Source organism: Mandrillus leucophaeus, unplaced genomic scaffold (assembly GCF_000951045.1).
Source record: "Mandrillus leucophaeus isolate KB7577 unplaced genomic scaffold, Mleu.le_1.0 Scaffold656, whole genome shotgun sequence".
In the NCBI taxonomy this organism is placed as follows: Eukaryota; Metazoa; Chordata; class Mammalia; order Primates; family Cercopithecidae; genus Mandrillus; species Mandrillus leucophaeus.
The window spans coordinates 1050923-1064294 of record NW_012107097.1 but is presented as its reverse complement, the minus strand read 5'-3'; the positions used below and the strand labels follow the sequence as shown (position 1 = coordinate 1064294).

The following is a 13372-nucleotide window of genomic DNA, read 5'->3' as shown; positions in this document are numbered from 1 at the left end:
TTTACCATTATTGCCAGTGAAGAGCTTGTTACCAGTATATTTTTGGGAAGGGGTCATGATGTGTATATATGTTAAAATTTTAAATTTTATATATGGTAAAATTGACTTGACTTCTTGTTGTACTGTTCTAAGAGTTCTTAGAACCATTCTGGCTACTTTCATTGTGGTGGAGACGGCTTAGATTTAGGTCATGCAGATTTGGTTGTGGAATCTGCCTATAACTCTCTCTAGCTCTGTAACCTTGGTAAATTTGGAACAACAGGGAGTATGAATAAAGGAAACATCTCTGTGTCACATTCCCTTATTTGTAAAAAAGGATGATGCCATCTTTGCTGTCTACCCCTTTGGGCTCTTTCCTGAGGATCAGATGAGACCATGTATGTGAAAACACCTTGAAGAACATAACACTTATATGAGTGAGGGACGGTTTAGTATTTCCACTTGCCTTCCTGTCCTGAATAGATGATTCAGTAACATTGTGTGTGAAAAAAATTATTTAAGCATTATGAACTGCTATAATATATAGCAAATAAGGAATCATTGTACTATTACTACGTTAGTAGTGGACTACTGAAGACTGGAAACTCTCAAGAGCCAGAGAAGTGTTGAGTTTTTGTATGCCATAATAAATGGAAGAGTGTGTAGGGATAGAAAAGTAGGGATGTCAGAAGTACCTGCAACGTTGTTTACACCCTGTAAAAGATTAATACCTACTTTGCATTCCTCTTTGTTGTCTCTGTCCTTGGAGACTCCTTTACTTTCATAAATATAGAATGCTTACAAAATGCACCCACTTTAGTGTCAGCGTGGAAGGAAGCTGCATGTTGACCCTACTACTAGATTAATGGAGAAAAAAAAGTCTATCTTGAGCCTGTGTGCTTTAACGATGTGAAGTTTATTGAAAAAAAAAATCAGGAATATTGAGAGATAGAGTTGGAGCAGGGAAGATAGGACAGAGAAGAATGGATAAAAGTATGAAAAGAAGAAGAAAGATAGGATGTTTGAGCATCCTAATGCTCAGGCAGAGGCAGACGTGGTCAGTTGTTGACTGGGGAAGGAACTAAATATAAAATGAGCCAAACAGAATGATAGAGACTTTTTACTGCCTGAGTCAAAACAAGCAAAGGCCCAGGCTTCTAGATCTTATTACAGAAAGATTGATTCCGACAGCATATAATTTGCATCCTGGTTCCATGGGAGAAGAGGTTCATAGATGGGCACATGTTCTCACACCCTTGAACCATGAATTGGAGTTTTCCACCTGAAAGGAACAGAGACAGACTAGTGAGCAGAAAACTGTCCTCTTTGTCTTCCAACCTTAGCCTTTATCTGTGATGCTCAGTGTCTCCATGCAGGATGGCCAAGACCTCCACTTGTACATTATCCCTTCTCCTCTTCTCTTTGCTTCCTCTGGGACCTTGCCCCCCGTCAGTTGCCCACTCCTTTCTTATCAGTCTCTTTCAATGGACTCCTTTTGGTTTACAAGGATACAAATTTAAAATACTTTCTCTTAATTGTGCTACTCTCCTAGCACTATCCTTCCTTTCACTACAGCCTTCCCAGAGTCTGCCTATCCCTTCACCTTGGCCCCTCACACCCGGAATCATGACCCTACTATGCTGAAACTTCTCTCTCAAAGGTCATAGAGATATCTATTCATCAAATTCTGCAGCCGTTTCTCAGGACTTTTTTTAACTTCTTTGCTTGCATATTATAGTGTAGACTACACCGTGTTTCGTTTTTTTTTTTTTTTAGATAGTCTTGTTCTGTCGCCCAGGCTGGAGTGCAGTCACGCAATCTCGGCTCACTGCAACCTCCGCCTCCGGGGTTCAAGCGATTCTCCTGCCTCAGCCTCCTGAGTAGCTGGGACTACAGGCGCACCACCACACCTGGCTAATTTTTGTATTTTTAGTAGAGACAGGGTTTCACCATGTTAGTCAGGCTGATCTCGAACTGCTGACCTTGTGATCCACCTGCCTTGGCCTCCCAAAGTGCTGGGATTACAGGCGTGAGCCACTGCACCTGGCCTGAAACTATATCCCTTCTTGATACTCTCTGCTCCTGACGAGGTCTTCCCCACTGCTCATCTACTCCTCTCGATCCAATTATTTCTGCTCTCCCAAGTTGAATTCTCACATTACCAGCTAACTGATGATCACCTCCATGCCAATATGTTAAGGGCATCTAAAACTTACTGTGCCCAAAATGAAACTTATTACCTTCCTCCCCAAACCTGCTTGTTCTTGTGAGTTTCCTTTAATACTTCCTATACCACTCCTTCAAAACCTCTGTCATCTCTGATTCTTCCCTTTGCTTTTTCCATCCAATTTGTTGTGAAGTTCTGTCAGTTCTACTTGTAATCTAGGTTGTTTCTGTCACTCAGTTTCCATTTATCAAACATTTGGCCGGGAGTGGTGGCTTATACCTGTAATCCCAGCACTTTGGGAGGCCATGGTGGGTGGATCACTTGAGGCCAGGAGTTCGAGACCAGCCTGGCCAACATGGTGAAACACTGTCTCTACTAAAACTGCAGAAATTCGCCGGCCTTAGTGGCAGGCGCCTGTGATCCCAGCTACTCAGGAGGGTGAGGCAGGAGAATCGCTTGAGCCTTGGGGGCAGAGGTTGCAGCGAGCTGAGATCATGCCACTGCACTCCAGGCTGAGCAAACAGCAAGACTCCATCTCAAAAAAAAAAAAAAAAATTAAGGGACCTAGTAAGGAACTATGCTAGACTCTGGAGAATGCAAAGATTAATAACATCATTTGATGTCAAGAGCTGAGAGAGATTAAAAAAATAGCCAATTATGACATGAAATGGAAAAACCATGTTATATGCTATGCTGGCAAATAAGTGATTAATTTTGGTATTTTGATTAAGGGGGGCATATTATCAAGGAAATTCTTAGGAAGGAAGTGATATTGAACTAAGCTATGAAGAACTGGTAGCATTTTGATTAGTATAGAAGGGAAAGAGGATAATTTCAGGCTGAAGCATAATTGGAGGAAAAACATGAAAACATGAAACTGTTCAGGAAATGGTGACTTGCGTAGCTGGAGTAAGTGTAGAGTGTAAACAGGGATGCAGAATGAGTGAAAAGACATGGGAGAGATGTTAATACGTCTTTCCATCAGTCACTCCTATTACCTTTTACTGAAACATTACAATAGCCCTTTAATAGGTTCTCTTGTGTCCACTGTAACTTGCTTCTAAGGTAATCTTCCTGAAGAAGCGCTTTGACCAACCTGGATGGGCTATTGGCTCTGCCTAGTCCTAGTAACATGTCTAGGCAAGCTGTTTCTCTTTTCTAAATTTGTTGCCTTTCTGTTAACAGAAATAAAAAATTCCTACTTTGTGAGGATTAAATGAGAAAGTGTATTTTAAAATGTATATCATACTGTCTGGGAGCAATAAATAAAGGAGAACTATTAAATTCAAACTCTTTTTAACTTACACTGAAGCTCTTGTATCAACTGGCTCCAGTCAACCTTTCCAAGTTTATCTTCTATGTCTCTGCTCACCATCCTCGAAAAATTCTTGTTCTTTTTCCTATTTACATCCTGCACTTTTCTGACTTTTGCTTTCATAATTCCCTGTCTCTGGAATACCCATCAACCATTGCTGTATGACTAAATCAGTATCTCTTTAATCTTGACTGCACATCGGAATTGTCTAGGAGCCTTTTAAAAAATACTGATGCCTGGATTCTATCCCCAGAGATTCTGGTTTAATTGCTTTGGTGTAGCCTGAATATTAGGATTTTTTAAAAGCTACTCAGGTGATTGTAATGTGCAAACAAGATTGAGGACTACTGGCCCAAATCGTAAATGTTCCTCCAAAGCCTTTTCTGAATACCACCTTCTCCCCATACTTCTCTACACCTCTAATCTTTCCTTTCCCTGAACTCTCTGCACTTTATACGTGCCTTTCTTAAGACACCATTTTCTCCCTTGTGATATTATTTCTTATTTCTTACATTATAACATAATAATCTCTTTGTACACAGTCTATATTTGAGTCATCTTTCTGTAGGGGCTCATGGTACATGTCATTAATGTTTTCCGAGTGATGGTGGATGAATGCATGCGTGTAGAAATGGGGAAATGACATTTCTAGTGAGGGAGAAGAAAAACTACAAGAGGAGTCAGGCAGTGTGGTTCCTGGGATGGAAATAACCAGGATCCCTTATTTTAGGGATGAGGAACTGAGAATATGGGTGGAGAGGTGTGGGAATATACTCGGACAGGTCTGGTAACCTGTGAACACAGACTTGTAGACAGTTGTTTATTTGTTTATCCATTCAGTATTTACTAAATGCCTACCATATACTTTACATTGTGCTCGGTCCCAGGAATATATAGCTGTAGCTTACAGTCAGTGTCTCAATGGCTCATGGAGCAATCGACACATTGCTTTAATAGGAAGAGACAGCTAGTCTCCCTGCCTTCTCTTAGGCCTAATGGGAAGGGCATGTATCTCTTCATCTCAACCTGGGATTCTATTCTTTATTTTCTTTCTTTAGTTTTTTTTAGTTGGAGTTTCACTCTTGTCTCCCAGGCTGAAGTGCAATGGCATGATCTCGGCTCACTGCAACCTCTGCCTCCTGGGTTCAAGCAATTCTCCTGCCTCAGCCTCCCAACTAGCTGGGATTACAAGTGCCCACCACCACGCCTGGCTAGTTTTTGTATTTTTAGTAGAGATGGGGTTTTACCATGTTGGCCAGGCTGGTCTGGAACTTCTGACCTCAAGTGATCCTCCTACCTTGGCCCCCCAAAGTGCTGGGATTATAGGCATGAGCCACCTTGCCCAGCAAGGGATTCTGTTCTTAGTCCTTGAAAAAATAAAGTTCTGAATCTTCAGTTTCCTTGATTCTTTCCTGGGCCCCTATCACTCCAACTGCCCCCTGTCAGAAGTAAGTTGATGTGTTCTTAGGCAGAGATTGCCTCATGAAGTCCCCATATACCTTCGAAGATCTTCTTTAACATGCATTGCTGGGAATTCTGAGTGATGCAGGTTCCCTCTCCACGAAGACATCTTCCTTGATCATTCATATAAGCACATGTGTAGCAATTTAGTATTGTGCCTGAAAATTTAAGATAAGCCTGGTGACATTTCCTTGTGGACCAGATGTGTAGCCGTGATTCACATCTGGGAGGGGTAATGGGCAATAGGTGGCATGGATACTACACATTTATTTCTTAGTTCTTGTTGGGGATCTGAGGGCCCTGTGTCTGATAGACCTGTGCCAGAGAAAATTCCGTCATTTTTACTTCTTCATCTCTGACCCTCATTGCTGATGAATCCCAAATGTCTCTCTCTAATATTTTTACCTCAGTCCATATCCACATTGACTTCCTGGGCATTTATCGTTAGATGCCCTCTGTCATGTGACACCGTAGGAGTAAAACCTATGTGTGATTTTCATCTCCCTTTTGTACTCCCCACCATACTCTCACCCACAAGGCACAAACACTTGGAGTCATAGTTGACCGATTAATAAGCTATGTTAGAATGCTCTAACATTGCAAACCCCGTGAAGAGTCTGCGTCCTTCTCCATTTTCAAATTGACCTTACTGAAGGTCACTAACGGCACACTCTTTGAAATACGTCCCATGTTGTCTCTTTTACTATCTCTACTGCTAATCCCCCAGTTTGGGAAGTATAAAGAAGGGGAAAGATGATGGGCTTTGCACAGTCTTAAGTTTGAATCCAAGGTGTGCCACTTTCTAGCCATGTGACATTGGACATATTACATTTGCCTCACTTACTTCATCTGAAAATTTAGAATAATGATATGTATACAATAGAGTGAAATGTGAACTATGTCTGGTAATAACTTGAGGCATCAAACTTTAGGTCTTGTTTTCTTTCCCAGAACAAACCCTTTTAATTAAGAGGAACAGACTAGCAGTTGTCCTAGGAACTCATTTCGGGATCTAACAGAAAATAGCTTTACATTCCAAGTTCAAACAAAAAGAACCACCAGCTGCACACATCTCTTTACCGAATTTGTAAAGTTATAGCATTCTAACATGGTTTAAGAGGCAGGGTTAGCATAAAGCTAATGAAGGTTAGTCTTCAGAACTCTGCGCTTTCATGAGCCCCTTCCAGGGAAGTTGGAAGGGCTGTGTATTCATAATTTCTTATGGAGAGTGAAGTTGGAGGGGTACTGGCATTTTGTATTTGTTTTATTTTTCTTATAGAGGGCCCTCCATATCGTTTAGCTTTCAGGCTCCCACAAAACTTAGATCCTGCCTCTTGGTATGATTGTGAAGAAACCTAGAGAGTCTTCGAGAGAGCTATTTGTGAAGTGTTAACAATTCTTTCTTCTGCACTCCTTCCCTAAAATTGGGTTTTCTTGATGTGTTCCCTATTTCCCACCTTAAGTCAATGACTGGCACCCATCCCAACTTGGCTCACCTGTAGATATGCTTGAAATTGGTGCACCTGAAGGCTGTTCCCCTGAAGGCTTTTCACTCAAAGCATGCTCACCCAAAAACTGTTCACCTGAAGCGTGCTCACCTGAAGGCTGTTCACCCGAAGGCTGTTCACCTGAGGCGTGCTCACCAGAAGGCTGTTCACCGGAGGCATGTTCACCTGAAAGCTGTTCATCTGAAGGCTGTTCACCTGATGCATGCTCACCCAAAGGCTGTTCACTGGAGAGGTGTTCACCGGAAGGCTGTTCTCCTGAAGGCTGCTCACCTACAGTGTGCTCACCTTCTGCATGTCCAGTCGCAGCAGGCTCACCCGAAGCATGCTCGCTCTCAGCATGTTCTCCAGGAGTGTGCTCAGCCACACTGTGCTCTCTTGAACCATGCTCACTGGAACCATGCTCACTTAAAGTGTTCAGGCCTGAAGCAGTCTCATATAAAGCCTCAGCATCAGAAGGGTTTTCAAGTGAAAAGAACTCACCTGAAAGCTGCTGAACTGAAGTTTGATGATCTATGGAGCCAGAAGACTCATCAGACTGACCTGATGTTCCTGGGATGGAGAAGGAACAGAAGAGAGATGGTGAAGCTGAGAGAGACACTGGGATAAAGACTATCTTCCTATGAAGTTAGGCTAATGTTATGAGACTCCTAGGTTTCCTATGGGCCTAGATCAGGCACCTGAAGACTGCAGATGTTGGGAGAAATCAACTAAGTACCCCAAAAGGCCATGGAGGACAGAAGTGTTTAGTGAAACACAAAGAGGCCACCTCTGGGATTGAAGGGAAGAATCTTAAGTTCCCCAATATTAAGAACTACGTAGGAGAATCCACTCATCCCTGTACCAAAAGCACCTGAAGGAAAATGAATGTGGCTCCCTGACAAAGTCAGCATCAGGAAGTCAAGGTAACATCACTGATGGAATCAGAAGTTCACCACCAACCCTCCCTCTCATTCCTCTACGGGTGAAAGACAAGAGTGGAGATAGAAGAGGGAGAGAGAAAGCAAGTAGTTTTCAATACCTGAGTATCTGTAACCTAAATTAAGGGTGGAGGAGTTAACCTTTGGACAGGGTAAACTTTAGAAGATGACAAGTATGAGCCCACAAAAATTATCAGATGGGATTAAGTCACCTGTATTTGGTAATGTCAAGTTTTTTCTCACACTCACTCCCCAAGCCATGTAGGTTGGGGATTCAGAGGGCAAAGTTGCTATAAGCTATTAAGATAAAAAAAATCTAGGCATATTTTATTTATATATATATATAGACACATATGTATGAATTGTATCCTTGTGACATACCATTTACATTCACTTCATGGAGTTGTCCTGAGTACTTAATAAGATAAATTAATTGTGAAGTGCACCATTGCCTAGTACTCAATGAATTTTATTTTTCTTTTCTTCCCACCGCACACTGAGAATTACAGAACTCTTAGATGGTTATTTTTTTCTGGCCAGTTTCTTCTACCTTTAATCCGTCTCTTTTTTTTTGTTTTTAAGACAGAGTCTTGCTCTGTTGCCCAGGCTGGAATACACTGCCACGATCTCGGCTCACTGCAACCTCTGCCTCCCAGGTTCAAGTGATTCTCCTGCCTCAGCCTCCCAAGTAGCTGGGATTACAGGTGCACGCCACCACGCCTGGCTAATTTTTGTATTTTTAGTAGAGACAGGGTCTCGCCTTGTTGGCCAGGCTGGTCTCGAACTCCTGACCTCAAGTGATCCACCCGCCTCAGCCTCCCAAAGTGCTGGGATCAAGGCATGAACCACCGTGTCTCTCATCATTGACTGTCAGACAAATATTCCTTAAGTGTATTTTAAGTGAACGAAGCAGCAAACAGGTAATTTGATTATCATTCTTTAATTAAACTGAACCACCTAGAGTAGACAAGTAGACTACAACAACCAAGTTATTTAATTCTAGCCAAAAGCTGAGAGGAATTACTGGATCTTTGAGGCTGAGGTAGTCTAAAACCCCAGAGTACTCAAACTCTAAGAATCTTGTGATAGATACATTTTTCTTGGCACAGTGCAGTACTTATAATCAATGACATTCTAAATGACTAGGGTGAGAACATGTTGATAAAGGAAAGGTAAGATTTAGTAAAGCTTTTAGGAGGTTTTTATTTTTTAAACTTGTCACATAAATGCTGTCTACTTGACTGATTTTTCAATAATTAACAAAAGTTTTGATAAAGCGTTTCTGATATAGGAAGGAGCATGAAAAATCATGCTAATTTCTTGATCTTATAGTTTATGTCTTGTGTCACCATGTGACTGGCACATACTATCACCTGGTAGCTGTGTATCTACGTTTTTGAGTCAATTTTTGAAGGTCTAACAAAGCAAAAAGCAAAACCTCTGACACTCATCATTATAGAAAATACATTGTTATTTCACTAAAAGCCCAGAGCTCATGGCCTCTTTCTTCTGTAGGAGGCAGGAGGGAACATAGCACACCATGAATGGGGGATCCCGAAAGAAGAGGTGATACAGAAAACTGGATTGATAGAACACAGCCATGAAGAAGAGGCTTATGAAGTCTCTGGCCTATAGCTCTGTCGTGTTCTGAGATTGTTTTCTGAACACATCACATCTTCCCATCTCTGTCTTTCCTTGTCACATTAACCACACAAGGATCCCTCACATTTAATTGGTGGGACAGACTTTCATTGGGCTTCTTCAGAACCCCTAAGCCTATTCTTTCATCTCATGCAGCATCAGGTATAAATGTTGAGTGGCTAAAATAAGTAGAAACAAGACTGTGCCAGGCCAGTGGGACCCTCTGACTGTAAAGCTGTGACTAGAGAAATCAACTGGTTCAGGAGCTCTCAGAGTTGGACTTGTTTAGCTGCTCTTGATTCTGACTCAAATTGGTTTGGATGACTGAGAGACTGGTCTTCCTTCTTCAAGGCCTGAAATGTCTTAAGGGAGACCCCTTTTGTATTTACCTGAAGCCTAGATCGAACACTCACCTCTGGCAGATCCAAGGAGATAAAGACTCATTAGTAAGAGAAACATGTTCATCTCGGTTTAGGAAAAGAGGGGATCCTAGTGTGGGCCACAGCTTCTTCACAGAGCTATGAAGCAAACTGCGAGCAAAAGCTCCCAGTGCTGAAGCAGAGCTTCTGGGAATTCTAGAACCTCAGAAGTAGCCCATGTTTCTTCACAATGGGTTGGGCTCTGAGATTCTTGTGTAACCTGTTCAGGCAAGTTGGCCCTTAGCAATCCATTGGTTATTTCACTAGTGAAGACCAATGAGTATTTTCTGTGTGCAGGGTGGTGTGTTGGGGCTATGTGCCCTATCTTTAAAAAAAAGAAAAAAAAGTATTACCAAAAATCATATTTTTTTTGTAATAAAGTTTAAAAGATATCTACTCTCTTTAAAAGTGATTTTGATGGTGATTGTTGATTATTTTCTGTTTGGCTTTCTAAATCAGCCTTTCTTGGCTCTGATCTGTACCCTGGAAGGCTGACCTCTGTTGACTTTATCACCTGAATGCTAGCTGAATTCGGCTTCAGATTGGGTTTATACAGGACTGGAGGGGAGAAGAGAGAGGGAGAGGAAGAGGGAAGGGAGGAATGGGGAGAAAGAGAGAGAGATTGGAATATTTGTTCTTCCTATTCCCTTCCTGCCACAGTTGACACTGGCTGAGACTACATGACAGCTTCTGTTGGGTGTCCTCTCTTCCATGGCTCCAGCTCTCATCCATGCTATAGTAATATGTTTTTCTCCCCCTGCCCTCTTAGGCCTAGGGATGATAATGGTTTCCTGCTGTTGCTAAGACCTGGATGCCCAAACTTCCCTCTTTTTTTTTTTTTTTGTTTCCTTAACCTTGCCCACTTCTGTAAATAGTCTTTTCATACAGACCTTTATCAGCCATGGTTTTAGCAGGAAACAGGTGGCAAACTCAAATGGGTAACTGAGGAGAGTTTACACAGATACAGGCAGAGTAAAGAAGTCAAGAGACAGTAGAAAGCTGTGTTTCGAGCTGCAACTTCTACCAAACGGGTGACCAAGCTGAGAAGATGGATGCAGTGAGGCATCCACTTGGTGTAAAACTAGAACTCATGGGGGATCGAGTTTCAAAGATCTGGTAGCTTCCATTTCTTGCCACTTCTCTGCCCAGCTCTCTTGGACAACTTTGTTTTATATACCACTGAATGCTAAATCTAGAATAGATGTACTTATTGTTACATTTTGAAAGGAAGGTGAGGGTTAAAGAAAGAGAGAGTGGCAGCTCTACATCAAATCCAGGCTTTCTGTCTAGCATAAGACCTACAGAGGCGGGGGACTAGCTTAATGCCAGTGCCCACCGCTTCTTACAGGCTGGGGTACTTGTAGGTATAAGCAGGACGGGTCTGGGCAATATGGCTTGCTGCCCGGGAAGATGTTGGTAAAATGTTCCCATAATAAGGCAGTTTGGCCCTTGTTCCCACAGAATATGAGGCTGATGTTCCTTGGACTTTTTCCCAGCAGAAGGTGATAAAGTCAGGCAGGCAGTTGGACAGGCTGTTTCTAAGGGCCCAAACCCCCGTGGAATGCTTCACTTTAGCCAAGGTCTGCAAAATGGTGGTGGGGCGGGGAGTTACAAAGTGATGCAGTTTGGATTAACACTTTATCACTGTTATAATTATTTGTTTCGTGTTTGTACCCCGCATTGGACTCTAAGCTTAAAGGCAGAGACCCTGTCTTGATTATTGCTGTAGTCCTAGTACCTAGCAGCATGCCTGCTAAGCTTTTCCTGAATGAAGGAATGAATGAATTGCCTTTTGGGGCCTCTCTCTGCCTCATAGAGGAGAATTTATAGAGAATCATGTAAGAGAATCTATAGAAAAGAATCTGAATTAAGGTTCTTGGTCAGTTGAAGAAAGCAAAATCTTGGACAAAAGTTTTCCTGTATCTTGCATGTATACCTAGGAGTGTAATTGCGAAGTCATTTGGTAACTCTTTAACATTTCCTGAGGAATGTCCAGACTGTTTTTCAAATTGGCTGCAACATTTTACATTCTCACCAGCAGTGCCTGAGGGTTTCAATGTTTCCGCATCCTGGCTAACCATTGTTATTACCTGTATTTTTTGTGATAGCCATCCTAGTGGGTGTGAAGTGGTATCTCATTGGGGTTTTAATATGCATTTCTCTGGGAGGCTGAGGCAGGAGAATCGCTTGAACCCTGGAGGCGGGTGTTGCAGTGAGTCAAGATCATGGCACTGCATTCCAGCCTGGGAAACACAGCGAGACTCCATCTCAGAAAAAAAAAAAATATATATATATATATATACACACACACACACACACACACACACACATATATATGTGTGTATATATATATATGCAAATCTCTGGTGGCTAATGATATTGAGCATTATTTCACGTGCTTTTTGGCCATTCTTGTATATTCTTTGGATAAATGTCTGTTCAAACTCTTTGCCCATTTTAATTGTGCTTTAAATTGTTGAATAATGAAAATTTTTCATAATGTATTCTAGATACAAGTCCTGTATCAGATATATGATTTTGAAGACATTTTCTTCCATTCTTAGATTGTCTTTTTACTTTCTTGATGATGCCTTTGAAGCAAAACATCTTAAATTTTGATCATGTCCAATTTATCTATTTCTTTGGTGCATGGCTTATGCTTCTGCTTTCGTTTTAGGCAACTATGGCCTAGTCCTCTCTCTCTCTTTCTCTCCCTGTCTATCTATCTATGCATTTTTCAGCATGTATTTTATACAATGTAATAACATGCAGTGGGTTTATTTTAAATAAGAACTCTTTCTTGGGTAGTCAAAAGTTAGGATTTGTGTGGAAATGTAGGTTCTGGATTGGTCCCAAATTTCTGAGGAGTCAAAGCAATAACACCAGCCCATCTTCTTGACTGTCATCAAACTCTTGTAGATCACAACAGCTCTGGGATGGAGTGGGTTGGACAGTAAGAGATCTCCTTATCCACCCAGAGCAGAGCCACCAGCACCAGCATCGTGTTTATCACCCTCAGGAAATGAGGTCTTCCCAGCAGGAGACCAGCTCCATGGCCCAGCTTTAGCCTCACCCAACACTGGTAGGTGACGGGACCACGCATGGGCAGAGCAGCTCAATTCTCAGTGCTGTGATAGACAGGAACGCTCCGGCACTGCTCCCTGGTCCTGGGGGTGAACAGGGCTGCCTGGCAACTCCCTCTATCAGCTGGGCTCCTGGGAGTGTTCCCCAGTGCAGGGCCTCTACGTGTGGGGTGGTCATGGAGCATGGGGTGATGCCAAAAGGGATAGAGGGAGGGACACTGTGGAGGGATCTGGCTGCTTGGCCTTGAAACCGTACACTGATGTCACCTGAGAAACTGACACAAAGACTTGGAGTCTGGATTTTTCCAGTGCTTTCTGCCCTAGATTCATATCCTTCCCTGCTGTCTACATCACTCATCCATGTGCTGAACCCACCTCCCACTATCCTGGCTTCTGAGCAGTGCAGACAAGAGGACACAGGGAAACACGGTAGAGTGGTTAGTGGTGGTGTGCGTGGTGGAGGTCCAGGCAGCGGTAGGGGGAGTGAAAGTGGTGGATTGTGCTCATGGAGTGGGTGGAACAAGCCAGACAGATGTCATAACCTGCATGCAGGTGATTTATACTGATGGTTCCAGAATCAGCAGCTCTTCCATCCAAATATACTGTGTGCATAACTGAGGAGGAGGATGACACCAAGTCCCCATGAGAACATATCCTAAGGGATGCACAGCCAGGGCGGCAATTTGGGAGTGGATGGAAGGCCAGTGGTGAGGGCAGCCCATTCGTTCCCTTGCAAAGTAGCATCCCCCACCCCTTTTTTGTGGCTGCTATGATTTGTCCTTGGGCTGGAGTGAGAGAAGGGAATCTGTGGTGGGAGATGGCAGCTCTGGGGCCTGACTTGCCTTTGGGCAAAGACAGCGATGCTCCTTGTATAACATTGGG

General features: G+C 42.7%; 2 protein-coding genes across 8 annotated transcripts in view; one reads left to right on the top strand and one right to left on the bottom strand.

The window, feature by feature from the left end:
- Positions 1–4856, top strand: part of CHEK1 (checkpoint kinase 1) — a 57908-nt gene extending 53052 nt beyond the window's left edge. Inside the window, exon 14 of the mRNA XM_012001276.1 lies at positions 4530–4856. The gene's annotated coding sequence lies outside the window, so the exon portion shown is untranslated. The remainder of the gene's footprint in view (positions 1–4529) is intronic.
- ACRV1 (acrosomal vesicle protein 1) lies at positions 877–9792 on the bottom strand. 7 transcript variants are annotated; one of them, XM_012001283.1, is made up of 6 exons: positions 9402–9792; positions 6907–6979; positions 6521–6759; positions 6419–6460; positions 4961–5080; positions 877–1261 (listed from the first exon to the last, which is right to left on the bottom strand). In XM_012001283.1, the coding sequence occupies exons 1-6, from the start codon at positions 9451–9453 to the stop codon at positions 1137–1139; spliced, it is 651 nt and encodes a 216-aa protein (XP_011856673.1). In that variant the 5' UTR covers positions 9454–9792; the 3' UTR covers positions 877–1136. The 7 variants fall into 7 exon arrangements, with proteins under 7 accessions (XP_011856673.1, XP_011856674.1, XP_011856677.1 ...); XM_012001284.1 differs by having other exon boundaries at positions 6506–6700; positions 6911–6979; XM_012001287.1 differs by having other exon boundaries at positions 6521–6700; positions 6911–6979.
- Positions 9793–13372: the final 3580 nt, after the last annotated feature.